At 51.3% G+C, this 13,722-nt stretch overlaps 1 protein-coding gene across 2 annotated transcripts; it reads left to right on the plus strand.

The window, feature by feature from the left end:
- The first annotated feature begins 4,690 nt into the window (after window positions 1-4,690).
- On the plus strand, window positions 4,691-12,948 carry SLC2A1 (solute carrier family 2 member 1). 2 transcript variants are annotated; one of them, XM_042022221.1, is made up of 10 exons: window positions 4,691-4,811; window positions 8,031-8,191; window positions 8,338-8,578; window positions 8,928-9,090; window positions 9,170-9,357; window positions 9,449-9,553; window positions 9,653-9,754; window positions 9,992-10,195; window positions 11,223-11,414; window positions 12,102-12,948. In XM_042022221.1, exons 1-10 carry the CDS (start codon window positions 4,719-4,721, stop codon window positions 12,102-12,104), a joined length of 1,452 nt encoding a protein of 483 aa, XP_041878155.1. In that variant the 5' UTR covers window positions 4,691-4,718; the 3' UTR covers window positions 12,105-12,948. The 2 variants fall into 2 exon arrangements, with proteins under 2 accessions (XP_041878155.1, XP_041878154.1); XM_042022220.1 differs by having other exon boundaries at window positions 11,223-12,948.
- Window positions 12,949-13,722: the final 774 nt, after the last annotated feature.

Raw genomic sequence — 13,722 nt, forward strand, 5'->3', positions numbered from 1 at the left:
CCCCGCGCGCGGCCCCGCCGCCCCCGTACACGCGCGGCTGTCGCCGCCAGCCGCGAACACCTTTTTGCGTTATTTTTTACCCTAAACCTGAGTGGAGCCGCTCCCGAAAGAGCGGCTGATGCCGGCTCAGCGTCTCGTAGCGCGCTCGGCAGCCACTTTTGGGCTCCCCCCCGAAATGCGGAACCGCGAGGGAGCGACCCAAAACTGTCCCTTTTGACCCTATTTTGGGGGAGGTGGCCCCAGAGCCCGGCAAGGGCCGAGGTGGCTTTTGGGGGGTGCGAGGTTGGGATGACCCCGCCGGGACCCTCCGGATCCACGCAGTGTTGGGGCTCAGCTGGGCACATCCCGCCTGGAGCTCCTGACCCAATTCCTATTAATTTATCCCAAACTGTGAGTTATTAAATGCTCTGAGCTCGCCCGGCCGCTCGGCAGCGGCCGGGATCCCCCAACACCCTCCCCATCCCAAATTAATTGATTTACAATTAATTGGGGGGGGGTTAAAGCCCAAAACGATCCTGGTGGTTAATTCCAGCAGGTCACTGTTATCAACCCCCATTTGCTTCATCCCAACCACCAAAACATTCCCGTCCTCCCAAACATTCCCATCTGGGAACGGCTGGGATAAATCCAAGTGGTTTTTTGGGGGGTGAGGGATCGGGGGGATGTGTTTAGAAATTGGCTGCGTGGCGGCACGAAGTGTAATAACCCCCCAAATCGTTATTTTATCCTAATTAAAGATGTGACGGGAACGATCTCCCTTGGTATTTTACCCCCCCTTTCCCCCCCCCCCCCCCCCCCCCCATTAAACATGAACTACACAATTTTCTTAAATTTAATGGATCTATATCAATCTCTGTATATGTATCTCCTAATTTTAAATGATTTTGTTCCGAGCCGGCTCGCCCGCAGCGCCTGTTTTCCAGGATGAGTGGTGGGATTGGGGGTGGGAGCCGGGAACGTGCCGGCCGGCAGCGCGGTGATGGGGGCAGGAATTAAATACAAATTTGGTCTCATACCCAAATCCGACGCACTTTAACTCCTGGCTTCCCGAATGGAGTCGGAGTCGCGTTCCCGCTGCTTTTCCAGCTCTGTAACTCCCCGCCTTGGATGGATTTGGGTTAGAAATGATTAATTTTTGTAAAGGTAATTAATCGCAGGGCTGATTTGCCGAGCGCTGATGGGCAACACTTCCATCCAGAGTGTGTTTTGCATGGAAAAAAACCGGATTTTTCATGGAAGCAGCTGGCGGTTGGGAGGTGGGGGACTAACTCCCACCCCCAATCCCCTTGAAATTTAATAATTAATATTATTAACCCAGGATGGTTTTTTTGGTTTTTTTTGTTGCACATTCCGTGTGTATTTTCCAGCTCATACCATGCAAAAACGTCTCCCATGCTTGTCGCAGTTGCAAAACTCGCCGGGATCGTGTCGCCGTCCCTGGATGACCTTTAAGTAGGGAAGAAAAATAAATAAAAAAATCACATTCCGCCACTCCGATGCTTCTTCCCATCCCCCCGGTTCTCTCCCACAACCCAAATCCCACCCCGTCCCCACAGTGCCAGTGTGACCCCCAAATTCTCTGGGTTTAAGTCCCCTCCTGTGGGTTTGGAGTGGATTTTTTCCAGTTTTCGGTGGGGGTGCGAGTTTTTCCCGTGTTGGGAGGCAGCTGCAGCTGTGTTGTCCATGTGCCCTCGCTCCCAGGAATGTGCAAATGAGTGTGCAAGAGGCTGCACCCACTCCCCACATCCCCTCTTCCACCCCTGGTTGGGAGCACTCGGGAGCAGCCTCTGGGCTGCTGCTTAAATCCTCATGGATCATTTTAATGGTGTCTTTGTCATGTGGATTTTCCCAAAATTCCCTTGTGGGACCCCCTTTTTTAACTATTTTTTTTGATTTTTAAGGAATTACTATTTTTTCTTGCTCCATAGGACAGATAGCATCCCAAAATCCTCCATGACAGAGTGAAAAAAGAATTTGAATTCCCTCCTAAGACTCTTTTTAAAAAAATATTGTTTTAAAGGAATAAGTAATTTCTGTGTTTCATGAGGCAGCAGCATCCCCAAACCCTCCATGGTGGAGTAAAAAAAAAATGGTATATCCTCCTGGGACCTCTTTTTTTCATGTTATTGCTAATTTGCTTTTAAAGAAATTATTAATTCACTTGATCCGTGAAACAATCAGCATCCTAAAATTGCCCAAATCCTTCTGCACTGGAGTAAAAAAAGTTCAAATTCCCTTCTGGGACACTTTTTTTTTTTTTAATACTATTTTGAAGGAATTATGAATTCCCTTTTTCCATGAAGCAGCAGCATCCCAAAATCCTCCATACTGGAGTGAAAAAAGTTGGAATTCCCTGCTGGGCCACTCTTTTAATATCTTTGTATTAATATTTCAGTATTATTATTATTTTGCTTTTAAAGGGATTATTCATTCCCTTGATCCATGAGGTGGTCTGTATCCCAAAGTCTTTCCAGGCTGGAGGATAAAAAAAAAAAGGGTTAAAAATAGTTGTAAAGCCCAAGGCAGCAGGTCTGGGGGGGCCCTGTCACCCCTCCACCCCGATCTTCCTCGGAGTGTCCTGGCTTCCGTGTTGGAGCTGGGGAGGAAGCAGGAAGCAGCTAAGAAGAAAACAAACACTCTAAATTCATTAAAATTCTGGCTTTCCTATAACATAGAGGAATTATTAGGGATAAAGCCTGGAGTTTGGGGTCTAGTCGGGCTTAAGTAAGTTTATTTTTTGGAAATAAGAGGGAATTTGTCCCAAAATTCCTGATAAAGCTGTTTTTCCTGCAAGGAGTTAAAAAATCTCCCCACAGCCCCACGTGGGGTTTGGCAGGAACTGCCTGGGCAAAGCAGAATCTACTTTTTCATTTATTTAATTATTTTTTTCCCCCCAAACTTGCCTTTAATGGCGACGTTCAAGCCGAAAGGCTCCCGGATCGGAGCCGGGCAGCGTGTTTGGAACAGGGAAGGGAGCGGCAGGAGCTGACTCACCCTGACCCTACTCGGGAATAGCCTCCAAAAAGCAATTTTCCTGCCAGTTTTACCCTTTCATCTCTTCAAACTGCTGGAATTTAATCAAAATACAAGGTTTTTGTTCTGGAATTTAATCCAAAAATCTTTTTTATTTTCTTTTTTAGTAGCCATGAAAAGTTCTCTTTTTCTAAATGTTAAAATGGAAAAATGAATGTAATTTTTTTTTCTTTTTTTGGGTAGTGGCTGGTGTGGGAGCATCAAGGTGTTGTTACCTCTCACCTTCCTGGAGCAAAGTTCATCCGGCTGCCGCATCCTCATCTTTGCAGCCATGACTCACCTGTGCTCGCCCTACCTAGGGGAGCGCCTGGCAGCTCCCGGGGTGCCCTTTAGCCAGGAAAAGGCAAAATCAGGACCCAAACAAATCAGGGTGATCCCCGAAAAGCAAAGGAAAATCACCCCACCCCAAAACCTCCCAATTCCCCCCCAGTCCACTCAAATCTCCAAAATCCCTCATTTTTTAATAAGGTTTCCCCAAGCAACAGGTGCTTTCAGCATTCCCATCCTAGGTTTTTGGGGGATGGATAAGGTCACAGTTAGAATTGTGGTGTTTTTGGGGCTTTTTCTGTGTTTTTTTGGGATACCACCAACTTCCCAGCCTGTTTGTGCCCTCCCAACTGCGGCGTTTTCTCCTTGGGGTGGATTTATTCTGAAGCACCGACCAAATCCAAGTGCCAGAACCTCCCTGATTAGTTGTGTTGGGGCCAAGCCTAATTAATGAGCTTCATTAAGGGGCCTGGCTTCATTCCCTCTGCTTTTTCCCTGGGAACTTTCACGCGGAGGGAGGTGGTGGCCGGAGTGGCAAGGTCAGGGAGCAGCATTAATTCCATTATTAAAAGAGAAAAACGGTTCTTAAATACAAAAAATATCCTTTTGGTGGGGAAATTGGAGTCACCCCTCCTCATTTAGATGGGATCTGAGACATCGATCCCTTGGGAATATTAATCCAAGACCCCATGGAAGCATCCTTGGGGTGTGACATGTTGGTACTTAGGGAGGACCACCCCCCCCCCCCCGCCCCCTCAAATTAAGGGGTTTATAAATTTCACGTGGCTCATCCCAAAGCTGATTAAGTGGGAATGTCGGATCCTGGTTCTAGTGCCGGGAAAATCTCCTGCTTGGGATAATTGGGCCTCTAACGAAGGTGGCCCAAGCGCTGGCCTGCCCTGACCCTGCTCCCAAACAAGGCTCTGATTGTTGCTCCAGCTCAGGCAGGAGGAAGAGGAGGCCTGGGAAGGCTTTGCCAGCTAACCAGGATTTTGCTCAGCGACTCTTAATTAGACTGTGATGGAAAACCTTTGTTAGTGACAGATTCCCGGAGCATCCTCGGCCGGGAGCGCACGGAGGCTCCGCCGTGTCCCGGGAGCGGCCGGCGCTGGCCCGGAGCCCAATGCTCATGTGGAGCCTCCGAGGGGACCCTTGGAGCCCAGATAACACCTCCGGCCCACTCCAGGGCCGAAATTCCTGGAATCCCCCAAACCATGGGGTTTTTTTAACTCCCAAAATGACATTTTTATTATTATTTTTCCCCCTCAGCACCAAAAAAAGTGAGTTTTCTCTTTTATCCTGAATATTCGTACTCGCCGCCTTCCCAGCATCCCGTGCAGCACCCTGGGATCGATCCGGTGGGGGAGACAGGGCTGCGGGGATCCCAGATTTAACCCCTTTTCCGTGTTTTCTGGCAGATGACAGCTCGCCTGATGCTGGCTGTGGGAGGAGCGGTGCTGGGCTCCCTCCAGTTTGGATACAACACCGGCGTCATCAATGCCCCGCAGAAGGTGAGTGCTCCCAGAGCCCTCCGGAGGGAAATTCCAGCCCCTCTGTCGCAAAATTCCACACCTCCCCCTGCCCCGTGTCCGAAAACAAACCAGCCTCCGCTGCCAGCCTGGCTAAAATAGTACATCCCGCTAGGCAGCTTAGGGCTGTAATGGGATTTGAGAGGGAGTTATTTAGCTCCAGCCTTCCCGGGAGAATTTGTTTCCTCCTTGCTTGGCATTTTTGCTGGGAAAAATCCCAGCAGTGCCTGCAGGATGCTCTCTGGGTGTGGCCTGTGGAACTTTTAACCTCGGCTCTTAGTGAAGGTTTGGTAGTTAATTAAGGTTTGAGTCATCCCAAGTGGCTGCTCCGGACAGAGAGCCCCTACCTCCGAGTTTTGCATCCCGGCACAACATCCCGGGAGGAGAGGGGGTTTGCTGGGAAGTGCTGTAAGGGGAATGGAGCGAAGGAGGTGTTGGCTTCTCCCCTAATGTAATGCCAGGACCCTCCAGCTGCTGGTAGATACCCGTGGGCCATGGAAAATGGCCACATGACTTTTCCCAAATTTGGTGTCTGTTTGAGGTGTTAAAGACTTGGAAAATTATCTCAGACTTCCCATGTGGTACGTGCCCAGGTGTTCCCTGGGCACAGCTCTTGTGCTGGGATAAGGTGTGGAGGGACAGCCTGGGCTCTGGCGGGAGCCCCAAGTGTCACCACCCCAAAGAATTCAACCCACCAGGGCAGAATCCAGCAGCCAGAGTTTAATCCCATCCCAGTGGATGGCTCTGGAATGTTGCCTCAAACACTGGGAAAACTCCTCATGGGAGAGAAGACCCCGTGGAAAAATTCCCCAGGCCCCATCAGTGTGGCAAGAGGAAAAAAAACAGGAATTTGTTCGAGGTGTTGCATTATCTGTTATTGAATCCCGCACTTCAGTTTCTGTGGCTGGAGGCTGCAGCTCCCACCCAGAACCTGCAGGGCGCTGCTGAAGGCATCAACCTCCTAAAATATCCTGATGCCTCCTTGCTTTCACGTGGACTGGTCTGATGTTGGGCATGTTCACTCTTGGGTGGCCCTAAGCACCGTGCCTGGGAGACGGGCAATGGAGCAGTGTTTGAACCGTTGGAGCTGGGAAATCCCTGGGATTGCACTGAGGAGCTGCTCCCTGGCATCTGTCCTCATTTTCCCAAGCTCTGGCACTGTGGGAAGCAGGAATGCTGTGATCACCACCCTGGTCAGAGCCCATCCCAGGAGTTTCCCTGGACTGAAGGATTTCTCTTCATCCTCTCACAGCTGGCTGCTCTGGGTGACATGGGCAGGGATCAGCTGTGAGCTTCCCATGGCACTGAGCTCCTGTGCCCGCAGTCCCCAGCAAATCCAGACTCTCCTGATGGGTGTTGCCACAGTTTTCCTCATGATTTTGGGTATGAATCCCTGGGGCTCAGGCCAGGAGGAGTCACGTGGTGCAGGACAAGTCACCTGTGTTGGGTGGAAGGATTTGGGATGCTCCATGTGGGAGCATGAAGGCAGATGGGATGAGGGTCGTCCTGAGCAGCAGGATGTGCTGGACACAGGGGGTCATCCCAGCTTTAAGAATGGGGACACATAAAGTGTGGGTTTTGGGTAGGGACACGTTACTGTGCAGGACTGGAATGCATTGGAATGGGGGTGCATTGGGATAAACTGGGGCACAGGATGGGGATGCACTGGGATAAACTGGAGTGAAAGGTCGGGATGAGGATGCACAGGGATGCAGAGTTGGCATGGGGATGCACTGAGATGCATCCAAGCACAGGATTGCACTGGTATTGGGATTCATGGAACTGCAGGATGGGGATGCATCACAATACTCAGCTGAAAAGGGGGGGAAAAGCCCCAGTTTTAGGGACAACAATTTTTTTTTTCACCCATCTCCCTTTAAACCCATTTTTCATCCCTTCCTCTGCCCCAAAAAATATTGGACTCTTCAAAGCATCCCTTTTTTCAGGAGGAAGGGGGCAGGAGGGGGTGTTATTTTCAGAGATCCCCTGGCTCTACTGAGAGCCTGAGCCAGCCCAAACTTCTCCAATAATCCAATCAATTATTTATTTTGGGGATGTTGGGAAAAGGGGGAAAAGCATCCAAACCTCCAGGTGAAACAGAAGGGAACAAAATCACTTAAATATGGCAACTCTAATGGTTTTCTTTTTCCTTTGGAAAAGGAACAACTCAGAAAAATAATACTACTGGGACTTGTATCCGGTGCAGTGTGAATTTCTTGTGCTGTCTCTGCCAGGGCTCCTGTTTGGGCTTGGATGGATGGGAAAAGTGGAAAGTGAAGCACGATGGTGTAAACAGTGAATTGGGAGTGGAACCCTTCAGAACAGCAGAATCTTGGAGCCACCTGAGGCCCAGCAGAGCAGGGAATCTCTGCAATTTCTGCTCCTTCCAACTTGGGTTGGTGGGGTGTTATGGAGCCCTTTGCTTTGGTGGTTTGGGGATGACTGACCCTTAAATCATGGTATTATGAAGGATTTGGGTTGGAAGGGACCTTTAAAGGGTCATTTAGGCCATTTCCCAGCCATGGGCAGGGACGGGAAGTTGGTGAAGCTACCAGTGATGGGCTGGCTTTAAAAATACATTAAAAGTGTACAAAATGCATATAAATGTATATATTTTGTATATAAGTGTATACTTTTTGTGTATAAAAATATACCAAACTTATATAAAATCATCAAAAATTTATATAAAACCTCCTAAAATTCACAAACCAGGCTGTTCTTAGTGTTTAAAACCAAGGCCTGTGTTGGGTGTTGGCATCACAGTCCTGCAGAACCATGGCAGAGATTGTGTGTTATGGAATTCTTGGGGGGAAAAAAACCTGGAAATCCAGCTCCGGGAGTATCCAAGGGGATGGGAACTGCCCTGTGTTCCTTCCCTTCCTCTGCGGGGCTGGCACATCTCTGCCTCCTGCCCTGCCCTGGGGAGCAGCGTGACCTCCCCGTGCCCGCCCGGCGAGTTTTGGCAGCGCAGTCTCTCCCTCTCCGGGCAGGGTGAGTCCAGAACCCGTCTGGCTGCATTTCCCCCACGTATCCCAGCAGGTTCCCTCCCTTGGGCTGGAGTCGAGCCTCGACCGGCGGCTCTGGTGATGGTGACGCATTGTCTTGTGAGCCGCGGTGGCCGCGGGGACTCGTCCCTCTGGTGGCATGGCTGAAGCGGGGGCGGGTTTGATGCGTGGTTTGGTTTCTCTCCTTGTTTTCCAGGTGATTGAGGATTTCTACAACCGCACGTGGCTGTACCGATACCAGGAGCCCATCAGCCCTGCCACCCTTACCACGCTCTGGTCCCTCTCTGTTGCCATCTTCTCTGTCGGGGGCATGATTGGCTCCTTCTCTGTGGGTCTCTTTGTCAATCGCTTTGGAAGGTGAGCTCTGAGCCTGCTGGATCCCTGGTGGATCACTCAGTGGGGAGGTTGTGCTGCCTCACCCCACCCTGGCATTCCAGGACTGCCAAGGGCTGATGTTTGGGTTCTCCTGGTGTTCCTCATCTCTCTCCTCCATCCCTCTCCAGACGCAATTCCATGCTGATGTCCAACATTCTAGCCTTTGTGTCAGCTGTCCTCATGGGCTTCTCCAAGATGGCTTTTTCCTTTGAGATGCTCATCCTTGGCCGCTTCATCATCGGCCTCTACTCTGGCCTCACCACGGGTTTCGTGCCCATGTACGTGGGTGAGGTGTCCCCCACTGCCCTGCGGGGGGCCTTGGGGACCTTCCACCAGCTTGGCATTGTCCTGGGCATCCTCATTGCACAGGTGAGCACTGGAGAATGTTTTGGGGGGGGGGGGGGTGTTCCCCCTTTTTTTTGATCCTGACACTCGTCAGGGCCTGCAGGGATGAGGTGCTGTGGATCTGCACAGCCTTTCAGGTGGAGCTGGGATGGGAGGGGTGGAACTGGAGCTCAGCAGGAGCAGGGTTGCTGTGGGATCTGAAGGTTTGGGATGGGCAGCATCAGGATGTTGACATCTGTTGGCCACCTGGAAGCAGCAGAGGAGTCCCTCCAATGGATGTCCCAGCTTGGAGTGCACCATGAATTGCAGAGTTGTGTCCAACCAGGACTCTTCCAGCTGGGTTGGGTGGCTCAATCCCTCTTCTCCTCCTCAGGTGTTTGGTTTGGACTTGATCATGGGAAACGACTCTCTCTGGCCACTGCTGCTGGGCTTCATCTTCGTTCCTGCCCTGCTACAGTGCATCATCCTGCCCTTTGCCCCCGAGAGCCCCCGGTTCCTGCTCATCAACCGCAACGAGGAGAACAAAGCTAAGAGTGGTGAGTGACTCCTCCACAGGGCCCATCCTGGCACTCCGGAGGGTCCTCGGCATCTCCTGACCCCACCTCTCCTTCTCAGTCCTCAAGAAGCTGCGGGGCACAACGGACGTGAGCAGCGACCTGCAGGAGATGAAGGAGGAGAGCCGGCAGATGATGAGGGAGAAGAAGGTCACCATCATGGAGCTGTTCCGCTCACCCATGTACCGCCAGCCCATCCTCATCGCCATTGTCCTGCAGCTCTCCCAGCAGCTTTCAGGGATCAATGCGGTGAGTCTGGGTGGGATCTGAATGCCAGGGGTCGGCTTGGTTCACCCAGAGCTCCAGGACCTGACTTGTGGCACCTCCCTGCCCTTTGTAGGTCTTCTACTACTCCACCAGCATCTTTGAGAAGTCGGGGGTGGAGCAGCCTGTCTACGCCACCATTGGCTCTGGTGTGGTGAACACAGCCTTCACCGTGGTCTCAGTGAGTTTTGGGGCCTCCCAGGGTCTCTCCAGGGAAGGTGGGAGAAGGGGCCTTTCCTGCAAGCTGGAGAGGTGCTGATGGGCCATGTCCATCCCACAGCTGTTCGTGGTGGAGCGAGCCGGGCGCAGGACCCTGCACCTCATCGGGCTGGCAGGGATGGCTGGATGTGCCATTCTCATGACCATCGCCCTCACACTGCTGGTGAGTGCTGGGGAGGCTGGGAGGAGGAGGAGGAGGTTGAAGAGGGATGGTTGGAGTGGAGGAATGACTTATTCCTCCTTGAGGTGATGGCTGAGCACTCAGTTCCCATTGTCACATCTCTCCTGAGCTCCCAGAATTCCAGTTTCCAGCTCATGGCTCCTCTGCCAGCACCAGCTGAGGTGTCCAGGTGACGTGTTCCCTTCATGGCACTGATCTTCTCCCTTTCCCTTGGCCTAGGACCAAATGCCCTGGATGTCCTACCTCAGCATTGTGGCCATCTTTGGGTTTGTGGCCTTCTTTGAGATCGGCCCAGGCCCCATCCCATGGTTCATCGTAGCAGAGCTGTTCAGCCAAGGCCCCCGTCCCGCTGCTTTCGCCGTGGCTGGGCTCTCCAACTGGACCTCCAACTTCATTGTGGGAATGGGCTTCCAGTACATTGAGGTAATCACAGCTGGAATACTGGGGGACGGGGGGATGTGACTGGGGATACAGGAATCTGGGAGTCCCAGGGGATCCCAGGAATCCTCCAGGGGAGTCTCAGTCCCACCCTTTGAGGCTGTGTTGGTTCAGGGTGGATCCAGATCCCAGTTCTGGATCAGGGATGGAAAGAGTGTCCAGCTGGATCCCCATGCCAGACTTCAGTGCAGGATCCCATTGCTGGACCCTGCTGCCAAATCCAAATCCCGGGTCTGGTTGCTGGTTCCTGGTGCTGGATCACGTTGCCAGATTTTGGTGTGGTGTCCTGGTGTCAGATCTTGGTGCCAAATCCTGCTGCTGGATCCCAGTGTTGAATTCCAGGGCCACATCCTTGAGTCCTAAAACCTGGGCTGAGGTGGCTTGGTTGGGTTAAGGTCCCTTGGGAAGGAGGACTTGAGCTGGAACTGGACTCAGTGTTCCTTATGAAACTTGAGATGTTCCTTGAAAGGAGGACCTGGGTCTTGGATGGCCATGGCAGGTGTGGGCAGGGTGGTACCAGCTGATCCTTCAGCCATGGCCCATCGCTCTGAGTCCAGAGAGGGGAACAGGGCTGGGGAAGGGGCTGGAGCACCAGGAGCAGCTGAGGGAACTGGTGGGGCTCCACCTGGAGAAAAGGAGGCTCAAGGGGGACCTTCTGGTTCTCCACAACTCCCTGACAGGAGGGGGCACCTGGCAGGAGTCAGGCTCTGCTCCCAGGAAACAAGGGACAGGAGGAGAGGAAAGGTCCCCAAGCTGTGCCAGGGGAGGTTTAGATTGGATATTGAGAAAATTTCTTCATGAAAAGGGTGGTCAGGGAGGTGGTGGAGTCACAATCCCTGGAAGTGCTCAAAAACATGTGGATGTGGCATTTGGGGACATGGGTTAGGGGTGGATCTGGCAGTGCTGGGTTGGTGGTTGGACTTGATCTTGGCAGGCTTTTCCAGCCTCAACAACTCCATGATTCTGTGACCTCCATCCATGCACTCATGTCCCCCTTTCCCTTCAATCCCAGCAACTCTGCGGCTCCTACGTCTTCATCATCTTCACGGTGCTGCTCGTGCTCTTCTTCATCTTCACCTACTTCAAGGTGCCGGAGACCAAAGGCCGGACCTTCGACGAGATTGCCTCGGGCTTCCGGCAGGGTGGGGCTGGCCAGAGCGACAAGACCCCGGACGAGTTCCACAGCCTGGGCGCTGACTCGCAGGTGTAACCGGGACCCCCGGCACCACGGCCCCCCGAATCTGGGGGGACTTTTTAAAACACTTTGTACAGACCCCAGGCAGGAGGGAGTGGGGGGGGTCCAGCTCCGATGCCCCTTCTCCAGCCTCCCCCAGTGGTTTATTGGGGACAGACTGACCTATTTTATTATAATTTTTTTTTCTGCTAGAAATGATTTTTATTTTATTTTTTAGCTGGTTTTGCGTCTAAGATTTCAAAGCCAATAGGTGTTTTATAAACCCAGCCATGCAGCCTCCACCAGCAGGAGGGCAATTCCCTGTTTTTTATTAACGACGCAATAGTTATTTAACAGAAAATCACATAGAGGAAGTTTTTTAAAAGCTGGAAACTTATTTTTTAACATTCTAATCATAGAGGAAAAAAATCACATAAATTGACTAAATCTAATATTTTTTTAAAAAAAAACTACCAAGAAAATGAGTCATTTTTTAAAGTCTCCTTGATTTCAAGCCCCGCAGTGGGTTCGTGGACGGGGACCTCCCGCCCGGGGCAGCGTGGAGGACGGAGCCGTCCGGATGGATCGGTTGGAAAGGTCAATCCCTTGCCGCAGGCTCCTCTCCTTTCGCCTGAATTCCAGCTGGGAGGGGAAAATGGGAGGGGGATGTGTTCTTGTTGAATTTTGGGATTAATCTCGGCAATATTTGCCCGACAGTGAAGCGCCAGCGGCAGCCGCACACGACAACATCCCCCTCCATCACCACCCCCATCCTGGGAGTCACCAAAATCCAGCACTGCATGGATACAGCCGTTTCCTGCTCTGTGTATAGACTGGAAGATATTTATATTATATATATTTTTGTTCAATGGTTGTTAATAGTAGACATTTAAGTTATAGCATTTCTGATTTGACAAGCCAAGTACTGTAAATATTCTTGGAGTATATTCACACTGTATAATGTATACAAAAGGTACAGAAAAAGGTTATAGTTTCTATAGCAACTAAGAAAAAAAAGCTTGTACATGGTTAGGATGACTTTTGTATAGTTCTGCACTGTAGTTGTATCTATTGCACTGAATTTCAGGCTGTAGTATATTAAAGAAAAAAATACACATGAGAAATACTGTCCTTTTCAAACAAAACTGAAAACACACACACACAAAAAAAAAAAAGCATTTCCCTGAGTGCAGCTGGTGTGGGAGCTCCTGGCACATTCCCAAAGCCACAGGGAGGGTTGTTTTTTTTTTTTGTTTGTGTTGGGTGGGGTTTTTTTGTTGTTGTTGTTTGTTTGTTTTTTTTTTTTTTTAATAGTATCTTTTTTTTAACTTATTTGTCTGGTTTGGAAGTGATGACACTTGACCACACGTGAAAGAAAAATAAAGGTTGGGGGCGGGGGGAGTAAAATAAGTCTCTTCAAAAATGCCCGTGCTCAGCTGGTTGTGGCACAGCTGCGCCAAGCTGTGGGGGTGTGTGTGGTTTTTTTTAAGCAAATCCCTGCAGTCAAGTGCTAAGGGGAAGGTGTGTGGTGTGAACAATAAAGGAGAATGTGAGCAGCCACCCAGCCCCGGTGTCCTGTGCCTTTATTTCTTGGAGCCAGACTTTCCCTGCCCTGCCAGGGGTGGGGGGGGTTCTGGGAGTGCGTGTCCCTGCAAAGCTTTTTCCACCACGGGAACGACTCACCTGGTTGCAAAATACCTGCTCTGGGTGTACAACCTGATTTTAATTGCCTGGAGCAGCCTGGGCTGGGATCACGGGGGTGCCCTGGCTGGAGCTGTCCTGCCCTCTGGATCCCAAACCTGCTCCCCTGGCCTGGGACAGAGCTTTAGTCATGCCACGAGCACCTGAGCAAGGGCAGGGAGGGAGGAGGTTGCTGCTGCTCTGTGGATTTGGTTTTTTTCACCTTCAGCTGAGAAGGTGCCAAGAACTGCAAGCCCAAACACTTTCGGGCAAAGAAATGCTGATCTTGGTCACTTCAGGTTTTTTTCTATTTATTGAAGCAGCTCTTTGCCCTGCAGGGCGCACACTGGGCATGGCTGTTGCAGTGTCTTTTACAGCTCCCCAGAATGTTCTGTGCCCAGAGCTCCTTTCCTCACTCTGCTGTTTCATTCCTGGCTCCAGGAGATGCTCAGCCCTGCACAACCTTCATTTCCAGGCTGGGTTTGTTTTGTTGAACATCCAGAGCAGCCACATGGTCCCACAGGCTCAGCCTGGGAGCACTGGAAGGATTACAGCCATGACCAAGCTCCAAATCCCTGGTGACCCAAATCCCTGTGCCCTGGGGCACCCCCAACATCCCCCGCCCCACAGAGGTGGTCATTCCAGCCCCTTCCAGCAC

Source organism: Corvus kubaryi, unplaced genomic scaffold (genome assembly GCF_017639235.1).
Source record: "Corvus kubaryi isolate FWS band 111438036 unplaced genomic scaffold, C.kubaryi_AGA036_p1.0 37189, whole genome shotgun sequence".
In the NCBI taxonomy this organism is placed as follows: domain Eukaryota; kingdom Metazoa; phylum Chordata; class Aves; order Passeriformes; family Corvidae; genus Corvus; species Corvus kubaryi.

Excerpts from the sequence above, each read along its gene's own strand:
- SLC2A1 (XM_042022220.1), top strand. The coding sequence starts at position 4,719 with ATGACAGCTCGCCTGATGCTGGCTGTGGGAGGAGCGGTGCTGGGCTCC. Across the intron at positions 9,358-9,448 it reads AGCTTTCAGGGATCAATGCG|GTCTTCTACTACTCCACCAG; the intron begins GTGAGTCTGGGT and ends TGCCCTTTGTAG. Across the intron at positions 9,755-9,991 it reads CCATCGCCCTCACACTGCTG|GACCAAATGCCCTGGATGTC; the intron begins GTGAGTGCTGGG and ends CCCTTGGCCTAG.